Raw genomic sequence first — 17,863 nt, forward strand, 5'->3', positions numbered from 1 at the left:
TTAACAAAGTAAGATATAAGCATTGAAGCGTAATTTACTAGGGAAAAAGCAGGAGTTTCAGTTTCATTTTATTTTGAAACCAACATGCATGACGAAACTTGAGAATTTTCATTGAATAATTTGCCTGCACGTCTGCCTTGTGCTATTAGAACTGTAAATAGGGTTCTTGTAATAGGGAAAGGAAGCATTACACACAAATAAAAGAATGCATTGAAGGTGGTGGAAAGAAAAATTATAGCAGTTCTTGAAGTACAAAGTGTCGTAGTAAGTTAAGATAATAAGAAGAGAATTAGGAAATAGAAGAGAATTAGAGAGAAACTCTAAAAGATCATATGTTAGCTCGAAAGAAGAGCCCTCTAATGAATTGTTAAAGCTTTATATATTGTGCCAAAAACAACGGTTACAAGCTAAAAGGCTTTAATGTATGTCATGAATGATTTTATTAAGAAGAGTTTTAATGTGAGGTAACTGTTACTGAAAGTTAATGTTAAGTAACGGTTAGAAATCCATTATGTAATTATTGAAGTAATTAGGTGTAATAAGATTTGTTATCGAGTAGAAGATAACAGAAAAGAGGTATATATGAAAAAGTATAAAAGAATAAATTGTATATGAATAGGTACAATAAAAGAAACTGTATATGAAAGTGGTGGAAAGGAAAATTATAGCAGTTTTTGAAGTACGGAGTGCCATGGTAAGTGAAGACAATAAGAAGAGAATTAGGAAATAAAAGAGAATTAGAGAGAAACTCTAAAAAATCATCTGTTAGCTCGCAAGAAGAGCCCTCTAATGAATTGTGAAAGCTCTATATATTGTGCCAAAAATAACGGTTACAAGCTAAAAGGCTTTAATGCATGTCATGAATGACTTTATTAAGAAGAGTTTTAATGTGAGGTAACTGTTACTAAAAGTTAATGTTAAATAACGGTTAGAAATTCATTATGTGATTATTGAAGTAATTAAGTGTAATAAGATCTGTTATCGAGTAGAAGATAACAGAGAAGAAGTATACATGGAAAAAATATAAAAGAATAAATTGTATATGAATAGGTACAATAAAAGAAACTGTACATGAATAGATACAAAAAGAGAAAGTATATATAAGTAGATATACGAGAATAAGGTAAGAAACTGAAATACTTGTACTTTAGAAAATGATTAAGAAGAAAACCTCTTAACTACCTCTATATGTGAGCTACCAAATCAAATTTTTTAAAATATCTCAAGATAAAAATAACTCATGAACCTATCACTTATTTCAGATTACTTTTTCAGATTACTTTTACTGTCATTCATGTGAAGTGATTATTTTATACGAATTTATTTGTATTAGTTGTTTTATATGTGGTAATGATCTGTTTATTTTAATTATTCTGCATGAAGTAAATTTTACTTTTTTAATTGTTTTGAGTAAAATAGTATTTCATTTGTAATGATTGTTTTTATTTTTTTATAATATTATATCATAAAATTTTTTTAAAAAATATGTATTAATTAAAACCAAATATCTACAAGAATTTAGGGTAACAAGAAAGGAACAAGAGCAAGGAAGAGAAAGAGAGAGACAAGTATCCTCAAATCTGCAGCACAAGATGTGGAAGACAAAAAAAAAAAATGAAGAATAAAAGAAATACTTAAAGAAGCTATTTAAAGCCATTAAAGGCCAAAGGCCAAATATTTTTAGAGATGCTTTCTTTGTGCTCTCTTCTTCTCTGGGCAAATCCTTCATTATTTTGCATTATCCAAAACCTCTCTATCTCCTCTGCTTTCCGCCCTGGAATCCTGCCAGCTATCAAATCCCACCTGATAGTTATCATCACTATTGTGAACTCTATCCAATATCAACCAATGAAGGCATAGTAATAAATTATCCAAAACTAAAATTTCATTTTCAGCAATAAAAGAGGAAGATTGAAAAAGGCCAAAAAAAAAAAAAAAAGCTATTACACAATTGATTTGAAGTACAAATAGTAGTGGAAAGACATTTGGTTATTGTTTAATCTAATAGCCAAGAAAGCATACTTATTTTCTCTCCGATGGGTGTTTTAATCAAATGGGGCCTTGAATAAATAGTAATAAAACTCTTATATTTCACCATAAATGGCATGTTCTTTGAGAAAAAAGTGGCCTGCAGCAGCAGGGTAGCAACATTACTGCTATTTCTTGATCAAGCCCATGACTTAAAATAACTACCAAATGCCTTACCTAACAAATATTCAAATCTAGGCACTAACATTTGACTGAAAATGTTGCATTTTAAAGCAAGTTTTTCAAGTCAGCTCACCTTTCTCCAACAAGCCTGTGCATCCTGTAGATTAGATCTTCTTCCTGTTCAGTCACTTTAATAAATTCCCACTCAATACTACTAACCTCTGCCCAAGAAAACAAAAAGGACAAATTTAGAAACTTGTATTACACTACCAAGGAGAAAGAAAATCCCATTACAGATGAAAGAAAAAATGGGAAGACTAAAAGTGGTGGATGAGAAAATGAAGAGAAAACTTAGAACTTGACCTTCGTATTCACGAGTGGTGATTTTGGGTTGCTTCCGGCGGCGTTGTCGGTCCATAATCTTTACAGGAATGAAACAAATCAGGCTAATTTCCCAGGGAAGGAAGGTGTGAAATATTGTGGCTTTGTGTCTTTCAATGACAAAAAAGAATAAGATGTGTTTGGTATAAATGCCGCAGATATTCCTGTCCAGCCAACCTTGAAAGTATGCTTGTTGTTTGTTGACTCGTTGGCTTGTCGATTGCGGACTTGTAGTTGATGAGGATTGACAGCAATCAGGGAGGGAGAGAGGTAATGGCCAAGCTGTTAAAACTATTCTCTATTCCATCAAAATTGAAGGCTACTTTTGGAATTTAAATGCTTTCTCTATTATATGTGGAGAACTGACTTTGCAGGATGCATGCTCTTTCTTGTCATTCTGATGACACTGACACGGGTACTCCTCCTTCAGCAAAAACCAAAAATTTCGAGGTTATGACTGGTCATCAAGAAAGCAAAGCAATATAGCAAATGATAACAGTCAAGACTCCTACCTTACCAAAAATTAAAAAAGCACCGTTATACGAAAGTAATCATTTTCTATGTATACCATAATTTCAGATTCAGCCATCAAGGGAATAAAAATGCTTCGATTAAGAACACAATCGGTGTTGACACCAAGGCAAGTAGTCCCTAGTATTGAGTACGGATCAATGTATTTTAATCCATTTTTACCCTTCAAATATTCCTTTAACAACATGATCTAATTAAAACTTGATTTTTATGATCTTATGCTGTTATGTTACAAGAATTTAATATGATGAACTTTACCACCACATTTCTTCTATAGTGATATTATAGTTGACCATCAATTTCATAAAATTTATCAAAACAACAACTGTGGAACATGTAACTCTTGTCATTGAATACTTAAAATAAACGATGACTTCGTCCTAAACTACTAAATAGAAAGAAAGAACAAGCAAAGAGAGGAAATTTAGGGAGACATTGTTTTCTATTTCACAAGAAATTTTACAAAGCTTGAAATATGCCTCCTTCGGTAAAGGAAGTTATCATTTACGAGTACTGATCATCTTAGTAAAATAGATTGGCATCACCTACAGCTACAGGCTATAGCCAAGCTTTTACTTCAAAATTGAAGTCCTAAATTTCAAATCATTGCGCCGAGTGTTTTCTCGCTAACATAATTTCTACATCCTTCCGACAGTGACAGATACTCTAATCCCCATGAAAATAGCATAATAGCATTCAATGTCTCAACACATTTTGACTGTTTCTATCTTATTATTATGGAGAATTTGTGAAATAGAGTACCAAGTACGTGCCAAATTAAGCGAGAAGTAATTACTACCAGTATTAAGAAGTGTTTTTCACTTTCCACACAAAGAAAAGATGATACGAGAAGATTGGCATATTCCCATTTTCCAGAGGAGAACAGGCAAACGGATAGAGTGTGATTTCCATGTGGATCAGATAAGTTCCACGGAATTAGGCATCCGATCTTCAGAGAGGTGGGAAAGATAAGAGTGGTCCTCCTTGGCCCTTCGAAAGCCTGTATGGGAGTACTGATTAGGCTTCTAACAAGTTCAGATAGTTATAATTATGAATCAAAGATAAATTATTAGCTTTAAGGGTACTTTATGAAGGACATCTACAGGATAAAATATTTTTTCATTGGATTTAAACTACATAGAAATATTGGGAAAAAAAATATTTCTGTCTGCGAGCATTCCAAATTCCAACTACAGTTCTTTAATTTGTATCCTTTATTTGTCCCGCGTGTTTAATTGATGATAAGGACTTTTGTCCTACGAGCACAATACAGACACGTAAATGCATTTGTTTAGAGGTAGGTATCCGTAGCAGGCGTTGCAAGTGGATCAGTCACCCGAAAGCTCCAAGTTAAGAAATTTGTCTGGTTTCAGTACAGTTTCATTACTCCAGCAGTGTTAGGAACAGGGCCACGTTCAAAGAAAAGCAATACCCTCCATAAATAAATATGAAGCCACATGTTGAGTTTGTTTTGTGGCTAAGGACCAGGTACCAACATGAAGGACCAGGGCCCATCCATGTTGGTCACTGATAATTTTAACATAAGTCATAATCCTTTTAGCTGAAACTATTTCCAGATGGCGGAGATGCATTATTTACTCTTTTCCACCGAAGGTTTTTACTTTTGGCACCGGTAAGTAGTTGGAATTTGATTCGCAGGTGTAGACACGTATTCTCTAAATAAAATCAACTAAAAATAAATAAAAATAATAATATAATATAATAAATTTTAAAAAAATAAAAAAAAAAAAGGAAAGAGAACAGAGAAGGGAAAGGACTGAGGTATGCTCAGCCTCCCTCTCCAGTCAGCTCAGTTCAGGCCTATGGCCATCATACCAGCTCCTCTAATAGTTGCCATTGCAGGGCATTTAATGCCCCTGGAAGCAGCCGGACGTGGACGAGAGGTGTCACCTCCGGCTGCCAACCCTCCTGTTGCCAGGAGTCATGTGAAATCATGCTCAGTCCGGCTCTTAAAAAGGGAGGCAGATTTAACAACAGCGGGGGGAAGGATTTTTGAAAACAAAAAAACCGGATCCAACAACAACAAAACATCCCGTTTTCTTCAAACAACAGAAACCAGCAAATCAGAAAAAAAAAATCCTAAATTCTATCAACCAACTAGCTTAGCCACAATAAAAAAATCACAACAAAAAAGGCATAGAAAAAAAAGGGAGAAAGCCAGTGGGTTCAAGTAATAAGAGAGAGAAGGAAGGAAAAGAAAAAGAAAAAAAAAAGAGAGAGAGGGAGAAAAAGAAATGCCGAGGAGGAAGAGAAAGAGAGAAGAAGAAAGAGAGAGAGGGAAGAAGAGACGCCGGCCAAGGAAAGAGAGAGGAAGAGAAAAGAAAGAGAAAAAAGAGAGAAGGAGGGAAGACGCCAGCCAAAAGGAGAGGAAGAGAAAAGAGAAGGAAGGAAGAGAGAGGAAGGAGAGAGAAGAAGAAAGAGAAAGAGAGAGAGAAGGAAGAACAGAGAAGAGAGAAGCCGAAAGAGAAAGGAAGAGAGGGGGAAAAAGGGAGAAGCCGAAGAAGAAAGAAAGGGAGAGGGAAAGAAGCGGCCCCGGCGAGGGGAGAAAGAATAAGAGAAGAGAGACCGGCCAAAAGGAGAGGAAGAAGAAGAGCGAAAAAAAAATAGAGAGAAGGGAGAGGAACAGCCGGCCAGAGAGAGAAAGTACAGGGGGAAAGTGAAATGGACAAAAAAAGGGAAGCTGTAGAGGTGTGTTAAACGACGCCGTTTTGGGTGCAGTGAGGTGGCCATTCAACCACCAAAACGGTGCGTTTTGAGCGCCGCATTGTGGACCTAAGGGAGCGGACCTGGTCCAGCTGGCTTGGGCCACCCTTGTAGCTTTGAGCTCGGCCAATTTCAGCCCAGAAAGGGTATAACCTTTCTCCTTGATTTGGGCTTGTTTTAATTGGTTTTGGGTCCAGCTATTTTTTTAATTAAAATGTAATTTTGATTTAATTTAAATTATTGTAGGAAAAGGTATCTATATATATATATATATATATATATATATATATGTGTGTGTGTGTGTGTGTGTGTGTGTGTGTGTGTGTGTGTGTGTGTGTGTGTGTGTGTTGTGTGTTTGAGTGTTAGGAAATTAAAATAAATAAAAAATATAAAAAATAGTAGTGAAAACAAGAATAACCAAATTGTTCCACATATGTTAGTTATAAAAAGAGCCTAAACCTACAAAATATTTATTTACAAGATATAGATTTAAATAGGTGAAATTTATACAAATAGGAAATAAATGTCAATATAAAATATAATTATGGTGATAGATTTAGTTAAGGTAAAAATAAAAAATATATAATAAAATGTTTAGTAAAAATTTAAAAATTAATAAATAATAAAATAAAACAAAGGAGACTTAAAATAAAAAAGAATAGATATAGTCATACAGAATAGGTTTTTATAAATGAAAAGGAAATAAAAGTGAAGGAAAGTACACATAGTTAGTCGTAAATAAAATGGTTTAGGTATGTAATAGATACAAAATAATAATTATGCAAACTTTTCTATATAGATATATTCAAGGAAAATAAGAGAATATGATGATTTGGTATGGGATTTTAAATAAAATAAAAATAAAAAATGATAATAAGAAATAATTATTTTATGATTAATACCGATGATGGGATGTTCATTCAGAATGTGAGCAATTGCAATTCCAAATAAATTTCTTTATGTTAGGAATTTTGATTAAAACTCCACCAGTACAATGGAAGAGTCTTAATTCAGAATTTCGATGTTTCTAATTCTAAATAAATAAAAAAATTATACATACTTAATTACCAATTAATCAAAATATACAAACAAAAGAAATAAGGAATTAATGGTAATAATTAACTTGGTAATCATAATAATAATACAAAAATAATGGATAAAATACATATAAATAAATAATAATTATGAAATATATATATATATATATATATATAACTTAGTCTAAAAAATATGATTTTGGAAAATTTCATATAACATAATAAATAAGTACTTATATAGCAAAATACATAACGAAATAAAATAGAACAACAAGTAAATATAAAATATTTAGTCATGGCATATATGCTCACACGGAGAAATAATAAAATAAGAAATAAATATTATAATTATGAGTGCATCATGTATCATTGTTGCATTGTTAAATATCATGGCATGTAGATGTATTCTATATACGAATATAAATCTCAATGATGGGACTTTTTAAGGGAACTTGCGAATGTGAGTTTCTTCAAAAAATTCTCTAAGTAAAAAGATACTTATGAGTCACATCAATATGATGGGAGAGTTCGAAAAAATATCTTTAATAAAAAACTTTCGTTCGCAGTAAGTTTGCATTCATTAAAAAAATATTATTTTTACTTGCAAATGACTACCTTGATGATGAGATTTATTCGTTAAACTTACAAATGCAAGTTTTTCTGATAAATCTCTAGGTAAGAGGATATTCTCAGATCCCACCAGTATGATGGGCGGATTCAAGAAATATTCTCAATAAAGGTTTCGTTTGGCATTACTCAGTTTTTTTTGTCATGCATTTCATAATTGCTTCACGTGTACGTCAAAATTGTAAAATCAAATAAAATAATAAAATAAAAGATAATTAAGAAAACATAAAAATAAAATTAATAGGTTCGGGTAATATAGGATTAAATGGTACTGTTCGTGAAATGAGAGTCATAGAGGTGTTAATCTTTCCTTGTACATAACCGTACTCTTGAATGTAATTCTAAATAAAATACGTAAATCAATTTATTATTCTTTCAATGAATCTAAATTAATTTAGAATTTCGTCAAACAGAACAAATTTATTAGATAATCAATCACATTTAAGTAAAAAAAGATTGATAATGACTTTCTAAATTAACCAACGTTTAAAAGTTGAGTTATCAAATTTGCACATTACGACAATAGACAAAACCAAATATTAATTCATAAGTTGGGAATTTTAAGAGGGCAATAATGAATTAATTTTCATGAAATTTTGGCCAAGAAGAAGAACTGGTCATTGACAGGAATCAATATTCAAGCCTACAAAAATGACTGGCCTAAACTTGTGTACTGTGGTAGCTGCTAGAATTGGCAAAGTGAGCAAACTGCCAAGAGTAGCCTGAAACAATTTCAGGCATTAATGTTTTTCATATGTCTGAAACAGGGATCAATTGTCTTGTCGGCTTTGTACAATTATTGACTCGTAAATTCATGCTGTACTAAAAATATCAATACCATGAAAATTACTCTTCATGAATCATAATTTCCAGAAAATATCATTAATAATTTGGTGTGGGAACACAAGAATGAAGAACAAAACAAAAAGGTCAAGTTATCTTGATTCACTCAACAGGTCTTAGTGGTAGGGTAAGAACAAGTCTTAGGGGTTTAACCAGTGTGATTTGGCCTTATTTGAGGTGAGAATTTCAACACAAATCCTACAGATATAAGTAGTAATTAAGTACTTTCTTTTTCTGGCTCATCCTAACCCGGCGAGTTACTTGTGTCAGGCATCTACTACTGTGATTGCTAAAAGGAGGAAATTTTCAACCGCTGGAGAGAGTACTTCACTGAAAACTGAAGAAAACCTTTCCTTTCAATATCTAAGCGAGATTGCATTATAATCATTAGTACTACTACGAATGAAATGAATGGGATACTAGCTAGTATTTCTTTTCTTTCCAGACAGATACCAAAATTTCTGCAATATTACTGGTCATAGCAGACAAAGTGACAGCAGCAGCACTTTTTTAATTTGTCCTTCTCTTAATTCTTTCAACAGATGATATTACTAATAGTATTTTTTATTTATATATTTAATTATTATAGAAAAGTAATATTTAATTCAGTTTTTTGGAGGATTCTTTCCAGTCATTGCCTTCTAGGAATGCATGAAAAATGGATTAGGTTGAGACCATCGAGGTGCGAGTGACATGTTAATCCACTAGCCAGAGACACAATCAAAGCAATATTGTCTTACTTCTTAGAGTTCTTAAAGCTTAATATAGCATTAATTAATGTTTAATCCTCAACTATCAATAAGAGGAAACCGTAACTAAAGCCATATTATCAGGTTAATTTATTAAGTCACAATCATATAATCTTATTTACTAAAAATAAAAATAAAATAAAATCTTCTAATTAGTCAAGTGCCTGGAAGCATTTCTCATGTGGATGCACTCACTAATCTATAAACAATAATTCAAGTTTGTTTGTGCCTTTTTTTTTTGGGGGGGCCGGGGGGGCGGGGGGGGGGAGGAGGGGGTTGGTGGGGTGTGGTGGTGTCTGGGTTATGGGTTTTGGGCAGCATATCATATCTTATCCTACACCTACCCCCATGAACATTCTTGCATGCGCCTAAATTTATCCCATTGAAAGCAGCATATAGCATTATCTATTTATAATGCTTTCTCTCAAACATCACACACCATTGAGCATCTATTCTAACTTCAAAATTAAAGAAATAAAAAAAAATTAGAAAGAAATTGACCTTTGCTTTACTAATTGCCACGTGATGATAGGAATAATACAGTAGCTTCTTTGCTCTCTATTGTGTTTCTAAGCTGTCGTACAACATTAATATATTAACCAACAACAACAACAAAATACCAAACTGGAATTTCTCGTAAAAAAATCACTAATTGATCATAACCGTGCATGTTGGCTATTATTCAGTAATTTTACGATTAACAATTAAAGATTTACTATTCTGTTGGCTAATTAATTAACCGTTTCTTTATTTGTTTAACTATTTTCCAGCCTGCATAGTGATTTCTGCACAGTTTACGTAATTAAAGTAAAGCCAGCCAGAGCCATCAGCATGGTGGATTCATAGTGTGAATATGATCCGCCATATATATTCGTAGTGTTTGCCCAAAGATTAAGAGGCCAAAGTTTTGATGTAGCTCTTTTTTTTCCTTTTTCGTTTTTGGAAAAAAAAAACCATAAGACATATATATATATGTAGCAGAGAGGCATTTTGATCGTAATGATACGATGAGAATAAATAAGATCAGCTAGAGAAAGTGGAAACAGACAGTTATATCAAGGCATGCATATTGAGATATATTCTCTCCCCTAATTTGTGAACGAAATGGAAAAGAATAATCAAGTATATAAAGAAATGGTTAAATATATGAAATCCATATCCTAATTTCATTTCTATAATTCTATTCTATCCTTCAAGTTTTAGAAGGTGAGAAAGAGAGCGAGTCGTGGAACACTTTGGATTTCACATTTTATGAAAGCATAAGGTTAAATATATATATATATATAGGTTTAGAATAGTCTGGAGGATGCTGTGTTTTATAATTGATTGTGACCAAAGCATATGTAGTACGTACTTCCAGAAATCACTGAACTTGATGAATTTATCTTCTTCAAGTCTACATGCATTTTGCCAGTTGCAATGGCTAAAGCATCTCTGCAGCAAAGGAATCATCAACTTCAATTGATATATTTTTCCCTGGGGAATATATTCTAAGTGCATTTGATCGTAAACCGGGTGAATACTGCGTTCATGGTCACATGGATCTATTGCAAATCCGGCCGCACCTGATCAACAGTGTAGAATTTTTATTGAATGGTCGAAAATCCATTTCCTCTTTGATTAAAACCTTCTGATTTACTCTTATCTTAATTAAGAAAAAAAAAAACCAAAATCATAATTCATTACTTTGCTGTTTTTTTTTTTTTTGTTTCATATAATTTATTAAATTATTTACTATTTTTTTTTATTTATAATTATATGATCCTCAATCTATAACGTCTAAAATTGAATAAATATGAATTTAATTTTTTTTTATTTTAAAAAAAGATACCATAAAATTATTAATTCCGTTAGTTATCGAAATATGGAATTTCTATTCTCAAAATATGTAGTTGGTTTTGAGACTGTACAGAACTTTCAAGCACCAGAACCCTATGTGACAGGATAAAAGCATCAGAACCCAATGTTGGATTGAAGAGATATGAAATTTTAAACGATTGTTCGAAGCAACAAAGAATCAAAATGGAAGACAACCAACCGAAAGGAAGATGATGAGATCAATACCATAGCAAATGGTCTTCTTCTTCTTCTTTATCACACAAAAAAAATTTGTTTAATGGGAGCAAAGAGGATCTCCACTTGTAGATAAAAAACAATTTGACAGGGGAATAAACCTCCCTCAAATATGCCTTTTCGCATCATCTGATTAATTTCCTTCACAGCAAGATGCTTAAAACCATGAGCCATGTAGTACTCTAAGGGCTCTCGTTCGGAATAAAATTTTCATGTTGGTTTCTTTCAAAGAGCATACCGCTAATATCATATCAGTAAGAATGATTCCGATCGTAAAAAATGCTTCTGTTGTTCTAAGAACCATTGTAAGGGTGAGAATGGGAATAATGTTAACTTTCTATATTCCTGTTAATGTCTGGACACGTATCATTTTAGGGCAAATTTGTTGTAATTTGATTGATTTTTATTGGTAGCCATAAGGACAGGTCGATCTCAGATCTTTCGACTTGTTATTTCAAAAAAAAATTTATATTCTGTGAAAAATGCTCCTTGTTTTTATATTTATCCTGATTCATTAGGCAAGTTGAAGCATAAACTTGAGAGAGTAATCGAAAGAGGAAAGTTGACTCTGTTTTAGGAAAACTGGAAGCATGACCCTGAGATAATTAGTAGCACTATATATTACATGCTATAATCAGTCATCATCAATAAAAGCATTATATATCCCAGTTATTGGGAGTAGGCTACACTACAATTATAATTTATCAAAGCAGCCACCTGTTTCAGTTAGAATGAGCTCTCTTTTACACATTGCCCCATGAAAACAACACTTGTTTTAATAGCATTCCAACACATTACTGTCAATTCCATATACTCATAGTGATGAGAAACCTCTTATAATATATAGGTTAGATAGATTTATGTAGTCCATATCATCTTCCAAAATGTAGTACTGCTCAAGTGATTTCAGATTATATATTTTAGATTTTTTTTCATTCTGTACGAAATCAAATTCAATGTTTAGTCTAGCTAGAACCGATTCTTTTGCTGTCATTAATTATTTGTTTTCCAGTCAGCATGTACCACATATATAAAGGATTTACAATAAAGGGCCTAAGAACTAATGCTCAGAAATTTGTATCAAGTTGGGTAATGGAAGTGCTTGTGACATCCTCCACTCACAACAGAGACAGAACAGCCAATGGTTCCCTTTCTGTTTTGCCTTTGACCTTATTATCAAACCTAACAAAAGAATTAGAGGAAACTTTTTTTTTTTTCATTAAAGAAATTGTGACAAAAGCTCCACATTAGAGCAAGCTATTGGCATCCACAAGATTATAAAAGTAGTCCACAAGTTTTTGTAAAGACGTAGACAGCACTTCCCATTCTGTTCTCAATTTTCTGTTATTCCTATTCTTTTTTTTTTTCCTGAAAGAAATTCAATATCTCCCTGTTATTTATATCCCATGAAGGTTGTACAGTCCACAGGGCATACTTAATTATATAGTTTGTTCGTTCACACTCTTTTCTCTTGGACCATTAATTATATTTCTCCATCTTAGGGTGTAAGGACGAGTTCTTGCCCAGGGCCAAATCATGGGTGAGAGGCTGCGCCTGGGAGTTGGGATCATGGGTAAACTTCCTTCATGGTTTCATATTTTCTAATTTTACTCCCTGGATTTATATATATATATAGCAGAAAATTTAGCTGATATAAAAATATCTGCATGGTCTTCTTGCAGGCAATGCATCTTCTTTGTTGCTTTATGCAGCACCCATGTAATGTCGATATTCCACCACTGCATAACTTGTTTTCTATTATTTTATTTCCAGAGAAAGACACAAATGGATGGATTTAGGTATTTTGATCATTCAACTTAAACAAATGTTTGTTCCTTTTGTACTGTGCCAGATTGACATTTTCCAGGGTGATAAGGAAAAGAAGCACTGAGGATTTCTCATGCATTCCTTACATCGGAGCACTGCTAAACTGCCTCCTTTATACTTGGTATGGATTGCCTGTTGTGAGTTACAAGTGGGAAAATTTCCCTCTGGTTACCATCAACGGTTTAGGGATCATATTAGAGTTATCCTTCATCTTCATATATTTTTGGTTTGCTTCAACCAGAGGAAAGGCAAGCTTATTAATCCTGCTTTTATCTTTACATTATCCATGCGTGCAATTATAGCTAGTTTTTTGTGGTGCCGGAGAAAATGGAGAAACAACTAGACTCCTTTTCTTCTACAGCATGAAGAAAAATGAGCATCGAGGTCTATATTGTTTCATGCATGAGTGCATTCTTGCGTGGAAAATTCATGGCTGAAGAAGGTACTAACAATTATATAGCTTGATGAAAGTGCAGATTAAGGTTGGTGTTATAACGACACCCGTTATCCTAGTATCTTGTATCATTGCTATCATTTCAGCCTTTGTATTCCATGATCATCATCATCGCAAAGCTTTTGTTGGAACTGTTGGGCTGGTGGCCTCTGTGGCAATGTATTGTGCCCCACTTGTGGCTGTGGTAAGCCACAGGGAAGCTCTTCCCTCTCTCCCCTTTCTCCCCTTAAAAAGACAACTCGTGTGTTTTTCGTCTTGTAATTGAATTCTGTTTCTAATTGCAGAAACAGGTAATACTGACAAAGAGTGTGGAATTCATGCCATTCTACTTGTCCCTTGCCTCGTTCCTCGCTAGTGTACTTTGGCTGGCTTACGGACTATTGAGTCATGATCTCCTTCTTGCGGTTTGTATTATTGCCATTTAAACTTGGGCTTTGTTTGTGACAACACAATTTGTGTGAAAAGAGAAAAACTTAAGCTTTGTGTTTTTCTAACTGACTTTATGAATTTCGGCAGTCCCCAAATCTGGTTGGTTGCCCCATAGGCGTCCTGCAACTTGTACTACACTGCAAATATAGAAAAAGAGGAATCATGGAAGAACCAAGCAAATGGGATTTAGAACAGAATAGTCAGGAGAAACCCAAACAGATGCAGTTCGTGATGAACGAGAATATCAATGAAAAGGAGCTCAAGAATACGGCTTAAGGTATGATCAGAATCCTTTCCCCTGTCCAGGAAGATAGCTATCTATGGAATACATTTCCAAGAGATCAAGATTTCTGCTTACGTTCAAGTAGTCCGAGTATTGTATTCATATTTGTACGTCTATGTAGTTAGAATTTGATGAACGATCATGGTTTGTGCCATGAAATGGTATTAACACATATTCTCATCCGTAACAGGGGAAGCAATACAAATTAGCCTTCGAAGTAGCAGTATCAGCATCTTAAGTTGTCATAAAGGAAGCTTTTGTTGTGGGATAGTTGTTGCATATCGATATCATTAAAATAATAAAAGATTTTGATTACTCTGTCTTGCATCTCAATATCTTGCAAAGTGCCATCCAAACAAGCAAAATGCACCGATAAAGAAAGGATTGCGTAATTAATTACTCCATCCTCTTAACCAAAGCCATGGCTATAATGGAATGTGAAAACTGCTGGACTTAACATCATAACAAATCCTGACTAAGCAACAGATGAACCTGCGGATGGAAAAAGAAAAGACCAAATACAAAAGCCAAATACCAAGGAAAACAGTATGGATTCCTCCTGAGACGCTTCATTGATGCCTGTATTCATGTTTCCGAATTGCCAGCAGGTTTGATCAGTCATAGTAACTGCTGTTAATCACCATTCTGTACCAACCGCAACTAAGAAACCTTTGTCCATGTAGTCAATAAAACACTTTGACTTTTTTGTGTTTGGTATTTACTGACAGAAAGTACAAAAGGCAGCATACTTTTTTGTGTCAGATTACAGGAGTTGGCGTATTGTGAAATAGAACAGGACAGCCCAAAACAACCTTAAAACGGAGACCTGCTCTTACATCTTGACACAAAAATCGACACTTTGGGTACCGATCACAAAAGCAACAGTGAACATCTGTTATCATGCTAATCATTATCATCAGACATCAAACAGAAAAATTGAACCATAATTGTTCCGTATGAAGTGTACTCTGACAAAGAATATGCCCCTAGAACTCATTCTACATTGACAAATGCAAAGGCAAATGTCATTGACAAAATATGCTTAATAAATCATAGCCATGCAAGCCAAACCAATTAAAATACAAGTCAAAACTGTTGCCAAGGTATACAAGCCACTAAGTTTGAAGAATAAAAGCATTATGCCCCAGTGATTGACACACAATTTTTCTCATCAGAGAAGAAAATATGCAAAAATACTAGAGAGAAGGTGTTGGCATGAAAAAATACAGCAAACCTCATTTCCATACTTCCATTTCTTCCTTACTCTCATGAGCAACAATTGCTCCTGGATTTCCGTTACTTGTTTCCCAAGGGAGAGTGGCTTGGAAAAGGCTTTGGGAGCCTCTTTGTATTGCTTACTTTGAATATTACCTAACATCATTGGAGTCCATGTCATAGGGTTTCTTGCCCTGCATTCACCTCAACCAGTCCATCAAAAATCAGTTCTTCATCTTCAATCCCACCCATCAATGTACACACAAGCCCTCCAGAAAGTCAGTTTGAAGCATTTAAACAGGGATTTGTTATTCCATCATAGTACTCTCTTAGCATCATCGATAGCTTCATAAATCACAATTACAATGAAAAATACAACGAATGCGCTTCCTACAATCTCAAAACTCCCCGCACCTGGATTTAACAACAAGCCCAAACGAATCTGTTATGTTTTCCATTTTCCCGAGAAAATATATCTCAGTAAGAAATAGAAACAGAGAGGAAGAGAAAGCAGTTGAAAGTTGAAACGCACCGTTTCCCTTTCACGATTCAGTGACCCTTTCATTCTTTGGATATTGTTCAACTCGAAGACTAAACGAATTGTTCCTCCACTTTCCTCTTTACCCAGAGGACTGCCGCGTGTTATAGAAAGGAAGCTTCGTGCATGAAGACACGTACCCACTCCGCCACTTCTCTCTCGTACTCACAGACCACTTCTTTCTTTCTCAATTTACCTCTTCAAACACAAAAATAATCAAGAACAAGAAGCAGAACATATTACATTAAAAAAGAAAGTTATACGTAGAAAATCTCCATTTTTCCCAAAAGAATTTTCTTTTTTTTTTTTAAGAAAAAGAAAGACTTTAATTGTTGTATCGGGAATTTAATATCCATAACAATCATGGTGAAGCTAGCCTCGGCAAGAGAGAGTCGAACGTACGGGCCACGGCTATCTCGGAGTAGGGCCGAATGCGTAAACGCAGGGCTGTATTTGTTTGCTACAGTTGTGTTGATTTGTGGTTTTGCAGCTGAGTTCTCATGGGAACCCCGATCGGGTCTTGTTCTAATGCTTATAGCACTGGCTCTTATTATTTTTGTTAACCTTCATGATCTTTTGGCACATCTTGCGGGCATTGACTATAGGTTTCCTTTGATGGGGTTCGATACGCAGCTTGCTCTTGTGGAGTTCGCTGTTCCAGTGGTTCAGGTCTTAGGGTCACTGCTTTTCTTTGTAGGAATTCTTTTTTTCTTTATTCAGGTAGCGTTTTTTTATACCTTTAGCCCTGGAATCCCTCAAAAGGTCATTTGTAGGCAATTTGTTCTCATTAGTACATTGCTATTTGCTAATGAACTTTTTTTGCTTGGTTAATTGCAGGCTGAGAAAGGGTATGGTTATTTTAAATTGGAAAAGCATGCTTTGGGTTTGCTTATTGCTGGCCCTGTTTTTTGGGTTCTTGGCTCCATCCACAACTCGAGTCAAATCTATGAGAGAGCAGATGGGCATGTCCAAATCTTGCAACAGAGTGTCCACATCCCATTTTTAATTGGGAGTGTGTTGCTCATGGTGGGATCTATTCTCAACAGCCACGAGCAAGCTGGAATTAGTCATCATGGTTTAGAGTTACTGGTAAGTTGTGAAAGATATAGCATATAACTATGACAGAGCAATTAAATCTCTGTCATTAGTGCATCCCGTTTCTTTCTCAACTTGTATAACTGTTGAATTGCGTTTGCTTTATCCACTACAGTACGAGGATTCAATTTTGAAGCAATTATGATAGCATAAAGTTGCTTCACATATGCAGGGTAGAACTTGGGTGCGGTTAGGCATTTGTGGCAGCCTGATGTTTTTCATTGGGGGATTGACAAACGTGGTTAAGGTGTTCAAGATGCAGCAAATCAACGGGCTAAGGCTCGAGAAATTGCGGGGAGGAGCACAGGATAGGCTGATTCAAGGCAGGGAACGGCACGTCCCTCTGATTATAGAAGAGCCAAGGAGAAAAATGCTAGTTGAGGAGGTAAATGCAACTGCTGCTGCTTCCACTCCTTACAAGGATGTGCTTCTCGGTCGTTGAGTATTAGTAATTGAGAATGATCACATTTCATCTTTGAATTCAGCTCTTTCACCCTTTGCTAAATATTCTTGTAGACATCTTTGCAAATCTCGTCTCTTCCCCTTATACTAATCTATAGGTTTTCGGTAACCCGCAAAATCAATAACTTCAACTACATATTCGATAATCTCGTCTCTTCCCCTTGTGCTAGTATATTAGATATTTACTTACTATAATACATACTTATTTAGTCTTTTTGGTGTATTTAGTAATTTAATATTCTCAAAATCTATTATACACAAAGTTATTGAAACTTTAGATAATTTTTTAATTTTCAGTAACAATGATATCCTAAATCAATAAAATCAAGGGTACTTCTTACCATGCATTTTATGTATATTTTCAGCAACTTATGTTCGTATACTTCTTTAGAATTTTTAGTAATATCAATTTCTTAAGTCAATAACCTTAAAGTAAATAATGAT

General features: G+C 34.3%; 3 protein-coding genes across 3 annotated transcripts; 2 read left to right on the forward strand and 1 right to left on the reverse strand.

The window, feature by feature from the left end:
- Nucleotides 1–1,490: 1,490 nt before the first annotated feature.
- On the reverse strand, nt 1,491–2,830 carry TRY (Homeodomain-like superfamily protein). Its single transcript, XM_007038899.3, has 3 exons — nt 2,515–2,830; nt 2,285–2,372; nt 1,491–1,803 (listed from the first exon to the last, which is right to left on the reverse strand). The coding sequence occupies exons 1-3, from the start codon at nt 2,567–2,569 to the stop codon at nt 1,644–1,646; spliced, it is 303 nt and encodes a 100-aa protein (XP_007038961.1). The 5' UTR covers nt 2,570–2,830; the 3' UTR covers nt 1,491–1,643.
- A 9,699-nt stretch (nt 2,831–12,529) lies between these two features.
- SWEET3 (Nodulin MtN3 family protein) lies at nt 12,530–14,436 on the forward strand. The gene is made up of 7 exons (XM_007038900.3): nt 12,530–12,689; nt 12,799–12,835; nt 12,969–13,191; nt 13,420–13,581; nt 13,682–13,801; nt 13,914–14,103; nt 14,300–14,436. Exons 1-6 carry the CDS (start codon nt 12,653–12,655, stop codon nt 14,100–14,102), a joined length of 768 nt encoding a protein of 255 aa, XP_007038962.1. The 5' UTR covers nt 12,530–12,652; the 3' UTR covers nt 14,103; nt 14,300–14,436.
- Nucleotides 14,437–15,998: 1,562 nt separating this feature from the next.
- LOC18605722 (polypyrimidine tract-binding-like protein) lies at nt 15,999–17,565 on the forward strand. The gene is made up of 3 exons (XM_007038901.3): nt 15,999–16,582; nt 16,700–16,951; nt 17,130–17,565. The coding sequence occupies exons 1-3, from the start codon at nt 16,226–16,228 to the stop codon at nt 17,397–17,399; spliced, it is 879 nt and encodes a 292-aa protein (XP_007038963.3). The 5' UTR covers nt 15,999–16,225; the 3' UTR covers nt 17,400–17,565.
- Nucleotides 17,566–17,863: the final 298 nt, after the last annotated feature.

This window comes from Theobroma cacao, chromosome 3 (assembly GCF_053813885.1).
Source record: "Theobroma cacao isolate CCN51 chromosome 3, ASM5381388v1, whole genome shotgun sequence".
NCBI lineage: Eukaryota > Viridiplantae > Streptophyta > Magnoliopsida > Malvales > Malvaceae > Theobroma > Theobroma cacao.

Coding starts and splice junctions, on each gene's coding strand:
- LOC18605722 (XM_007038901.3), top strand. CDS start 16,226: ATGGTGAAGCTAGCCTCGGCAAGAGAGAGTCGAACGTACGGGCCACGG. Junction 16,583..16,699: donor TTCTTTTTTTCTTTATTCAG/GTAGCGTTTTTT, acceptor GGTTAATTGCAG/GCTGAGAAAGGGTATGGTTA. Junction 16,952..17,129: donor ATCATGGTTTAGAGTTACTG/GTAAGTTGTGAA, acceptor TCACATATGCAG/GGTAGAACTTGGGTGCGGTT.
- SWEET3 (XM_007038900.3), top strand. CDS start 12,653: ATGGGTGAGAGGCTGCGCCTGGGAGTTGGGATCATGG. Junction 12,690..12,798: donor CCTGGGAGTTGGGATCATGG/GTAAACTTCCTT, acceptor GTCTTCTTGCAG/GCAATGCATCTTCTTTGTTG. Junction 12,836..12,968: donor TTGCTTTATGCAGCACCCAT/GTAATGTCGATA, acceptor GTACTGTGCCAG/ATTGACATTTTCCAGGGTGA.
- TRY (XM_007038899.3), bottom strand. CDS start 2,569: ATGGACCGACAACGCCGCCGGAAGCAACCCAAAATCACCACTCGTGAA. Junction 2,373..2,514: donor CACCACTCGTGAATACGAAG/GTCAAGTTCTAA, acceptor TTTCTTGGGCAG/AGGTTAGTAGTATTGAGTGG. Junction 1,804..2,284: donor CACAGGCTTGTTGGAGAAAG/GTGAGCTGACTT, acceptor GATAACTATCAG/GTGGGATTTGATAGCTGGCA.